The sequence below is a fragment of the Halyomorpha halys genome, unplaced genomic scaffold, assembly GCF_000696795.3.
Source record: "Halyomorpha halys isolate HHAL.00 unplaced genomic scaffold, Hhal_1.1 Scaffold1362.1, whole genome shotgun sequence".
NCBI lineage: Eukaryota > Metazoa > Arthropoda > Insecta > Hemiptera > Pentatomidae > Halyomorpha > Halyomorpha halys.
In genome coordinates, this window is record NW_027116648.1 from 218,125 (window position 1) to 229,979 (window position 11,855).

An 11,855-nucleotide genomic window follows, 5' to 3' on the forward strand; every position below is an offset into this window, starting at 1 on the left:
GATTTATTAACTTGAAACTATCATCTAATAAAAATTTTGCTTTATGAATGTTTTTATGTTTAGTTGAAAAAGGACTAAGATGATGTTAATAAAAGTGAAATTATTTTTTTTTTTTTTTTGGAATTGGACGATACATTACATATTTCAGACAACTTTTCTACGCTCTGGGCCAAATACAAAATTTACACTTTGAAGAAAACATTGCACTTACTTCTGGAGGTTTAATTAGTAAAAAGTATTCCGCTTCAAAAGAAACATCTGAAACTGATATTCTAACAATTCAAATATTGAAGGTAGCGTTATTTATTTTTTATAATTTTGTTTATTGAAAATGAACCCAAGATTATAATCTGGAATTTCATCTCTAATGCTGTATTTTACTGTATTTATTTATTATTTATAGATCGGGGGGAATAGTTTGACCTTTGAGTAGTTAAACATTTAAATAATGCCGTGATATTTGAAGTAGTAATATTTTATAATAATATGCATTAGATCATTGCCCATGATCGAATACCCACGCATTCTGGAAAATTGTTATTGTTTACGCTTATATACTCTTATTTTTTTTGATACAGTTGTGCTTTATCACTTTTTTACTTTGCTGTTTTAAATAATTCTGCTCTAGTGAATATAGAAATGACTGTACAAAATGAAGGGATGATTATTTTAATAAATGTTAATTTTTTTTTTTTTATTTGAAAATTATAAAAAGCTAAACGTTTTAGAAAATAAAATAGACAAAACCCACGAAACAAACACTAGAGATACAGGAAATATAAAAATAATAGTTAAGAAGATAAAGAATGTGCTTTATTAAGAAATAATAAAGAATTTTTTTTTAATATTATGGCCAAGGAATACTTTGAAAAAATAAAAGAAATTAATATGATCTTAAATCACTTAAATTTGAGATAGGGATATATGATACAATACAAAGAATAATCAGATATTCTCTAATCAACAATCGTTAATTTTATTGAAGAACGGAAAAAAAAACTTGTATGATACTTTTAAAATTACTGCAATAAAGAAGGCTTGCCAAAAGAAATATGCCAAATCAGAGGAGAACTTATTTCTATATAATAAGAAAAAAAAAGAAAGAAGGCAAAAAAGTATTGATGAAATAATAAGACAGCAGCCTTCCTTACAGGGTATAAAATCTGAAAAGGAGGAAAAAAAAAAAAGTGACGAAGAAAATTACCCTAAAATTCAAAAACCAACCCCGCTACAAACAGACCAACAAGTCAAACCGCTATTTTCTTAACAATAAAAACAAAGAACGTTAAGAAAAAGTGAAAGGGCTAAAGTTAGTAAAAAAACGGGAATGGAAAAAATGTCGATAAATACGGATAAAGAAGCAAATAAATACAAAGAAAATGTACTGAAATGGTAAAGGTTGAAACAAAACGTCCAATGGAAAAAAAAGAATAGAGCTATGTAGCAAATATGAAACAGCCGGCAAGTACTAAATAATAAAACATTAAATACTAGGACGCGGAAGGAAAACAAAATGTTATTACTAACTGAGGACTGCATGCCATTGAACTCTCAGAAATAAGAAGAAATAATTTATTTGGTTTAGGACTTCTACTTAACAAAAACCTAAAACACACAATACTAAGATTAATCCGATTACACAGGATCGCGAAACTCAGCTCAAAAATGGGAAATACAAAAAACTACTTTGACATAAGTTCATAAACCAACCTCAATGAGCATAGAAGAAGAATAGTATGAATTTAACTATCTACTAAATTGTTTTTCTGAGAAAGAACATATCAACACATCATTTGAGAAGAAAATCATGAATTAAATATAACCTCCAATACTAGGAAATTCTGCAAAACTTGGATAAAACAGAAAATACTTTCAGGAAGAATGAACTCCGCTTTAAGCATAGTGGAAGCTGAAGTAGAAAATGAAATAAAATAAATTGAAAAGGAAGAAGATAGATCGATGGCGTTTCCAACGAACTCTTCATTGAAGCAAAAGATTCAATAATAAAACAGTTACTTAAAGTCTTCAATAGGATATTGGAAGAAATGAGAGTTTCTTATGAATGAAAAAAAAGTATAATTTTACACAAAAAAGGAGCAAAGGACTATCTAACAACTTCACTGAGACCAATCACACTTAAAATGTTCTGTAGTATAATAAAGTAGAATAATGAATCCAATTTATGAAGACCAGGATATAGAGCAAGCCGGTTAATGTCCATCATTCAATACAACTTATAACCTTCTATACCTCACCCAAATTATTAACAAATCAACTGAATACAACCTGCCCTTGTATACATATTTTATGACTCCATCAGTCAGAAGTATATATGTGAAGCTCTGACATAAAGAGGAATATATTTCAAATAGTTAGGAATAAAGAAAAACATCTAAAATTAAAAGCATTTGTTGCTCGTGATTGAGATGGTAAAAACTTTAACATAAAAAAAAAGGAGTGAAATAAGGATGTTCTATATTACTAATCCTCTTTATCTGCCTCATTAATTAACTGTTAAAGGCATTAGACTGAAAAGGAAGAGGGATTAAAATAAATGGCAGGTACTTAAACCATTCAAGGTTTTGCTGATGACATGTTTCTGTTGGTTCCAAATAACATAAAAATACTTCAAATGGCCAATGATATGATGGATAAAAGTAAAAAAAAATATGGCCTAAAAATAAATTACCGAAGATCTAAAATAATTACAAATATGGATAAACAGGTTGTAAAAACTTGGGAACATACCTTGGCCAATAAGCAAGAAGGAACAGGAGAAATTGGGTATTTGGATTGTATTGAGGACATTTGAAACTTATGAGGAGTAACGGTTGGTATCAAAAGGAGAAAAATTGTAAAGTCCCGAAATCTTTTCCAGCAAAGATGTAAAGTTTGTTGAGGTTAGGAAGCAGAAAAACTCAACTGGAGGTAGATTGGGCATCTTGTCAGAATGAAAGAGGAAAGGAGGTCGAAAAGTTGCCAAGTAGAAACCGATGGATTGAATTGAGAAGAAGTAGAAGACGATACATGAGGTGGCGAAATGAAATTAAACGAAGAGTGGGAACAAACTGAATAAAAATCCAGGTAAAAAGTATGTTGGTAAAAACTTATTAAGACACTATACAAATTGTTTAACCAGAATTTTGAAAGAATTATTTTGTTGCTAAAACATTTTGATGTTTTATTTTAAAAGAATATATTATAATCATTACTTCTTAATATAATCGATATTAATTATTCAATTGGAAGTTGTTAACTTCAAGTAAAACACCTGCTGGCCGTAGCGATGCCCCTGGACCTCATCCTCAAGAAGGATGTCGTTAGGTACAAAGTAAAGATGTAGGGGCTGGTAGCGCTACCGAAGAGATTCCGAGAGAGGATTGGTGAGACCTCGAACCTATGGATGAAGATGCTGCAGGAGGATTCTATTGAAGGAAAGAATAGATGGTGGCTGGCAATCTAGAAGGGCGCTACTATCAGGAAGTTCTTTCCTACCGTCCATGCAAGACTAACAGCAGGGTGGGTCCTCCCAGATTATTACTCATCATAGATCCATACGGGACATGGTGGATTCCGGGAAAAGCTACAAAGCTTTGGAAGAACATCGACCCCCGGTCCCTACGTGTGGAGTCCCTGAAACTGCAGACCATGTAGTGTTGGATAGGACCGCCATGGAAGCAGGTTGTTGAAAACCGGGATATTCGCCCTCGACGATTCGGACTTTCCCCGTTTTATGGAGGAGAATTATAGAGTTCATCTAGGGTGGAAGGAAGTGGTCGACCCGACGTTCTTTGCATTGGTAAGGACTCGACCACCCGGGATCGGCAAGCAACCAATACAAGAAGATGAAGGGGACGCAGACTGAAACCAGGAGGGCTGGTCCAGACTGCGCGCTGGAGGAGACACCTGGACCGATGCGGACCAGGAGGGCTGTCCTACCGGACGGATGCAAGTAGCAGCCCCATCTGATAGGGTGCTTACTCGAGTGCAGGGCTGCACCACGGCTCAAATAAAAATGTACCCCAGTAAAATAAATGGTAAAAAAAAAATGTAACTAAAGAAAACCTATATATACCGGTTGTATGTATCTATAATTTTGTTCTTACCATTTATTTTAATGGGTTACATTTTTATTTGAGCCGTAGTGCAGCCCTGCACTCGAAAAAAAAAATTATGATTATTGGCAGCAGTGGCATGCGTAACCCTAGCGCACTCCCCCACTATTGCCGAATCCCGTATGCCAGAAATGGAGATCAGAAATGAAGAGGAGAAAAAAGTCTACTGTAATCAGGAACCCCTAGGATCGTAAAGCCCCAGTGCATTCATGAGTATCCCCCTGCGGGTTTATTATAATTATTTGTTTTTTTTTAATTTACAATCACTAATTAACTACATATCAATTTGCAATTGTCAATAAATTATTTTTTTAGATATTATGTAATTATCAAGAAGATCGTAAAAGATGAATAAATTAAAAATGTTAGATATTTATGCAAATAAATGTATGAATAAGGATAGTTTTTTTTTTTTTAATTATATAATTTAGAAGTAAAACATAAAAATAAAAAGGTATTAATTAAACTGATTTAAAATATAGGATAAAATGAATTAAGAACTGTATTAGTTGAAAACAAAGAGTCCTAAACTGTTGAAGGTAAGTTTTTGTTGATGGTAGATATGATAAGTTGAATTGTGTATGAATAAAATTTTAATATAAAATAAAATTTTTTACTACATATTAATTAATATTGATGCATTAAAAGTTTATAATTCACTAAGTAGATTGCTATTTTATAAGATTTTAGAAGAAACTGTTGTGATATTATTTTTATAAATATCTTTGTTGATTTATCAACGATTGTTGACTTGGGAAATTACCCTGTATTGAGAAAATCTATTTTTAATCAATGTGACAATTGAATCATAAGATACAGGTAGAAGAAATATTATAATTTGTTAGTGAAGTATATGTTAATAATATGAAAAATTTAGCTTGTCTCCTCGATAATGGCCGGATGGCGGAAACGTCAGAGACTATATAAACCAAGTTGAGAGTAAAAGGAATTTGGAGGACCAAAGAAAATTAAGTATTATAGTGATTTTTTCTCTGTTTTTGTGATATTTTATTTTAACAAGTGTAGTATGTTTTATTTTATATTGTATTAAATTTTTTGTATTTAATCAATTTCTTTACCTTAATAATTATATTTGTGCAGTTGAACTCCGAGAGAGAGACGTTTGTAATGAAAAAATAATGTCAATAAAGCTATATAATTATTATTTATGTAAAAATATGAAAAATAAAATTTGGCTAGTTGTACCTCAGTAAATTAATTCGCAATGATATTTTATCAGCGGTTTAAAAAATCCATGCAAAAAAGTATGCTATTGCATAGTAATCCAAACCCTGTATATATTATTAATAAGAAGTTTAGGAAGTCTAAAAACTTGGCTCCCACAGTCCTTTAAAACCATAATTGGGCCATTCTGTAATTTTTATTCCAATAGGTTTTAGAACTATATTGTGGAGTAAACAAAATACTAATGCACGGCGTAAGCATAAACGAAATGACCATCAAAAGAACTCTGCTAATCCATTAGTTTTTAATGTTAAGTCCGCTCAAGCAACCATGTACGCCTGCTGGATATTACCGACCAGGTACAAGGAGATGGCCGAAGTAGACCACCATACATAATGACGACGCTGATCAATGTGGGCATCATTATCCAGTTTAATATGGGCCTCCAGCGTGATGATGAGAGCTCTTGCTTAAAATGTTATGACGTAATAATAGTCTAAGAACTGAACTATTGGGGAATCTAGGTGATAAAATTTGCTCATTTCGACAGATGTCGCTAAACATTCAAAAAATGAAATATAGGGGTGACATACTAATCAATAATTCAAACCTGAATGTGATGTCTCGATTGGTACACAAGGGCAGAGGCCGAGGCATACTACAATGGGCAACATCACCTCCTCAGTATACATGTCCAATAGAAGCGAAATTTGAGAGGATTTATTCGCCATAGAGGAGACCACTGGATGATTTAGGGACGTGATAGTGTGCTCGGATATAAATTCCTAGAGTTAACGGTTCCATTCTCTCAGTCTATGTGAATTTACTGCAAGACGCGAAGTGATAATATTCAATCACCCTTCAACGTTCTCTAGGCCCAGTGGGCAAGGTTGGATAGACGCGGCGTTGACCTCACCGATACTGAGATCTAAAATGACCTCCGACCGATATGTGACCCGAAGAGAAGACAGGAGCTACTTCCAGTCTACGCTGGAGGGAAAACTAGGAGATGAAGTTGGGATATGGCAGAGTGTTAGAGCACAGATGAGTTAGATGTCTTCTCTATTATAGATGCTGGTCTTGCCTGCCTATAAGACGTATTAGCTGCCCGGAGTTATTCATTATTTAAGGTCCGATGGATATACCAGATGTTCCGGAATGTGGTAAGGCATGATGCACTTCGAGATGAATACATGCTAAAGTATACCGAAACAAGATCCACTCACAGAAACAAAAATCCTGGTAAGAATTATTTCAGGAAGAGGCTCCTACGAATACTTGTGCTACGTTTACGTTTGCTCTGACCCCATTACTGGCTATCACAGTTCTGAAACCAGGAGATTTACTTTACCACTACATTACTCAAGAATAGTGTTGCGGCCAACACATCGTTTAATTAAATGAAAAACGACTGTATAACATATGTTTTTATTGTTTAAAAAGGCATATGTTTTTCTTTTGTTTTTATACTGAAAAACAGACAACTTCTTAACGTCTCACTGCATACACATCTTCTCCATTTTCTCCTCACTACGCACTCGTAGTTGCCAGCATTCTGGTCATCTTCACCAGCTAAATCATCTTAGCCACGGCTGGTGGACTTCTTCGACTCATTCTCCAAGAGGACAAGGCGGGCGGACGTACGTCCCACTTGTCGATCTACTTCCACGAGAATACCCACTCAGAACAACCACAACCGGGGCCCCACCAATCACCGGTGATATAAGACCTTTTTTTTTTCCTTTTGTTCAATTAATTTTATTTTGTAATAGTGTTAAGCTTTCTTTTTTTTTTTCTAGTTTGTATATTTTTTGTTCCTTTTATTATATTAAATCTTCACAATGAGATATATGATTTTTGTTCCTTTTATTATATTTACTTATTTAAAAATACAAAAATAACAAAATTCGTCTATTATTTTCTTTTCACGGTTGGGCTAGTAAAGGTTCCTTTTGAACCCCTACTCGCCGTAATAAATAGTATCCCCTACATTATAGGATTGGGGGTTGGGGATTTTTTGCAATTGTTTAGTAAGGGTTAGGTTAATTTTCCAGAAAGCTGAAATATTACCTCACATGGAAGGAGGCAAAAAGAAGGAACTTGCCTAATGATATACACCTGCCTGCTTCCTCCATAATTAGGTATTAGAAAACAGTAGTCTAAGGTCTTCGGCCAGTCCTATTAAGATTGAGTTATTCGCGGAATTATGAATGCACCAAAGGTAAGTAGTGATGTTAAAAGTGCAACTTGACATAGAATAGAGAACGAACAAGTATGTTATACTCCTCCTGTTTAACTTACCCTTCACCTTTGATATCGTGAGATGGGCGAGCGTACTTCGGCTGCTTTCGAATTCCAGAAAAATTCCAGCACAAGACATTAAATATTTGAGGTAACTTCTTTAAAGAAGAACCCAAATTGAACAGAGGGTGTCCATAGAGCTCTATCCTTGGCCCACCCTAAGGAAACTGGTCTTTGGCGGGTTGGTGTGGATGCTAGAAGATGCTCCCTTCCACGGCTTATAATGATCAGGTTGTCTTAGAGTCATAAAATAGAAGAAAATGATTGAAAGGAGAATTCAACTTTACTCTAGACTGATAGGATGATGTTGTGAGGAGAAAAAGCTGAGGATGCCTCCAAGACCCAGGAGGGACCCGGCTGATATTGCTTGCCTTGCAACTCTGAATATAAAAGAACAACTGATAAGTTAAGTAAGGTTGTCACCTACTTTTTTTAATCTCTTATTTGAGAATTTCTGACATTACGAAAGGAGGAAGATTGTCCAAAGGTAACCAACCTAACTAGAGTGGGAGGGTCCAGTTTTCATTCCGTGGGACCACCACAAAATAAAAGCCAACCCGCCCAGGCTGGAACCGAATCGGCGCCGGTGCGGACATGATATTGCTAAGGTGACTCCAAAACTCCCGCAGTTGTCATCTAACTGACGGGGACGCACTATGTGGCCTCACAATAACTCACTGTTTGTTGGCCACACAATAACTCACACGACACCTACTTACTATAACTATCTACAATAGAGTAGTTTGGGCATCCTGAGATATTCCCTGGAATTGGAAATTTTGCACCACCAGAAGAGCAGTCTGTCATAGATTCAGTGGATGGTTTTTCCAATACGCAAATATTAGCGAGAGGAGTCAATATCTCAACTTCCTCCTGCTAGAAGAATACTACATGTTCTATGTTAAGAGAGATGGATCGGCAAGGACCCAAAAAGATAGAAGTGGATTTATGGGAGAATAAATGGAAGAGTGGGACCGAGAGTAATTGATGCATGCACAAGAATGGAATGAACTCTTAAGAAGTGATTTCATGCCGTTAGATCAAGATTGGAAGCAAAATGAATCCTTCCAAACAACTGGGTCTTTCAACTAATGGAAGCTTTCAAGCGAAACTCGTTGAATATGGAAAGGATTGATCCCCTATATCACAGCTGCAACGTTTCGGAGACTGTTGGGTATGCAATAGTTGATTTAATACCTATGAGGCACAAGGGCCTACTCCAGGTGGGAACCGGGATCTACTTTTTATCAAAGAGCGAGTTACTTCTGCTACTCACCAAAGATAATTACCCGTACTACAAGACTTCGTGAACGGGAAGGGGGAAATCATTGGTCCACTGCACAGGGGAGAAGAGAGGAAACTTAGCAGAACAGTTATCGTTTAGAGGTAACGTTTGGAATCACTTCTTTGTGATGGCGACGTAGGTTAAGAAGTAAGAAAGATGGGAAATAAATAAAGGAAAGTTGTTGCCTTTACAAAGTTTAGTTCATTGGCATCTACCACAGCCTATTTTCTCTCTTTATAGGTCTCATAAATTTATACTTTGTAGTGTAATAACAATTATATGACAATAAATTGGCAGCAATGGTTTAAGCCTACTCCTATCCTAGCTTTCTCCTGCCTACTACCTCACTGATGTCACAACCAGTATTGCTTGCAAGGAAAAGTAGAGAAAAAAACTGAAAAGTTATATATATGAGGAAACCGGAAAGACACTAATAAAGAAGAGTAAAATCTGCCAAAAAAAAGTGAAAAAGTAGTTACATACGTAATAAATATTTCTGCTTTCACTACGGGGGAAGATTCGTTTACCTACATTCAAAGTTAGAAAATGAGAAGGCGCCAGGCACATGCAAAACCTTGAGTTACATGAAATACATTTTTAGTTGTATACAACACAAGGGCATTGCTACATGTTACACCAAAATATTTTATAATATCTAAAATCTACCAAATGATTTTTTATACGATAACACATATGATCCCGAAAGGAAATGATAATAAATCAATTACTGATCTAAACAACATTTAATTTTAATTACTATTAAGGTTATTCGTTAAATTTTAAATTATTGGTCTGTATGGTATTTTTCTTTTTGTAATCACGGTCAACTATCAAAGATAAGATAAAATAGGCATTTTATAGTGGTTGTTGTCTAATTTTATTAGATGAAAAACATCAAGTTTTAAATATTTTCGATTCAAAACTGGCTTAAAAGCGTTACTTATTCATTGACTTAAATATTATATGTGGTTGCCAAAAAATATCTCAATATGTATATATATTACACTTTAAATCCTAAGGCGGTATCATTTTAAATATATATTTTGAATAGTTCGTTACTCTCAGTTTTTGTTTTTAAATGTCGCATATTCAGGATTACATTTGATTAAAGATCAATCTTTCTTTGATCCCGTAAATTAGTTTAAATAACCACTGATCGGGATTGCATAATTTGGTAATTGATATTGAATTGCTTAAATTGAAAATGAGTTGATGTTAGTCCACTATAACGACTTTTGAAATACATTTGTTTAATTACTATTGGTAAAATTTAATTAAAAAAAAATAGAAATATTCACCGTCATAAATGGGACTGTTTTCATTGATAGGAGGGAATGATATATAAATAAAAAAACTTGGCCGGATATGAGGAATTTCTTTTAAGGAGGACCAATACTCACTGGATAGAAGTAATGCAAGCAACAGGACTTTGAGCATGGCACCAATGCTAAAAGGCTTCGTGTATCCCAAACAATCCAGGCTCCGTAGCCGTTTGTAATGCGCATGCTCTTCCTTGTCATCGATTCCACCGAACTAAGGCTTGTCTCCTCAAGCTCATAAGCCTATGTCACTGTGAAATAATATAAAATTGATCAACTTACTCATTTTTAGTGATTTTCTGAAAATATTTAAATAAACGGTACTCACAGGAACTTAAGATATATGGATAATAGGATATCTGATATAAGTAAAATTATATTAATTTGTCAATAAAAACGAATCCACCAAAAATACATCATAACAAAAAGATTAAAAAATAAAAGGAAGTGTTTACATAAAATTCCATTACAGAAAAAAAAAAAAAATATTCTTAATTTATTTTCAATGTTTTGACAATTTATTGTAATTCATTGCCACTTAATAGAATACTTAAAACTTAATTCACATTTAATGACGCAAGATAAATTCAATGACATCATGGAAAAGTTTAAAATATTTATTTATATCATAATTTTTATTATACTTCAAAGATCAAGTCAGATATAGGGTTTCTTTCTTATCCGACCATATCAATGCGTAGGATCTATTATTTATAGGATCTATCATTAGATTAGTTTCTGTTTGTAAAGATATACAAGGTATATCAACACTATAAGATGACTGTTCTTCTGATAGACTAATATCGGGAGAATATATCTTATACCTATATCTTATTTATGTTTCAGACTCATATTATCCTGTTTAATTATCAGATAATTATTTTAGAATAATTATATAAAATGATAATCAAATAACTGTCTGAGAGATATAATACTTTAATTCCATGAATCATTATTCAATTAATAATTACTTCAAGAAAAAAATAGAGGTTATTTGATTGAAATTATTGCATAAAATAATCATTTAATGTTAATAACCATTATTTCGGAAATATTTATTTCTTCATATAATCCTTTAATTTATTTGATAAACGCATTATTTAAAGAGAAACCAGACTTGGTTTACAGAGACAGGTAATGCTACCTACAAAATATAACGTAATACTGGCCTCAGTTGACAAATACGGTCGCGTGATGTCGCAAAATAAATGTTTTCAACCGACAGTTGTAGAGAACCATATCGGTATACATGTACAGGTATTTTCACCCAGATATTCCAATATATTAATTTAAATGAAAGTCAAACACTATGTATTTTGTCTTGCTCAATCGTTTGGTGAAGTGCTTCTGTTGGAACTAGTAACCCAAAAGACGTTTTTATTTTAATTTATATTGTACTTTAAAATTAAATCCTTTTTTCTGGGCAGAAAAACCTTTTTTTTTATTTCCACTTATTCCCCTAAACATAAAACATATGCCCCCCCCCCTTATTCCTCTATATATAAAATATAATATTTTTTTATTTCCACTTATTCCCTAATATATAAAACATAATTTTTTTTATTATCACTTATTCATTACAAATATCTGTTTCATATCCTCATTGTGTCGGATATCAGTTGCTTGTAGGAAAGCAGTCGCCAGTTTATA

General features: G+C 33.5%; 1 protein-coding gene across 1 annotated transcript in view; it reads right to left on the minus strand.

The window, feature by feature from the left end:
- Positions 1-10,369, minus strand: part of Hasp (Hig-anchoring scaffold protein) — a 59,858-nt gene extending 49,489 nt beyond the window's left edge. Inside the window, exon 1 of the mRNA XM_014434397.3 lies at positions 10,287-10,369. Within this exon, the coding sequence (XP_014289883.1) occupies positions 10,287-10,323 (37 nt within the window). The 5' untranslated portion in view covers positions 10,324-10,369. The remainder of the gene's footprint in view (positions 1-10,286) is intronic.
- Between the last annotated feature and the right edge of the window lie 1,486 nt (positions 10,370-11,855).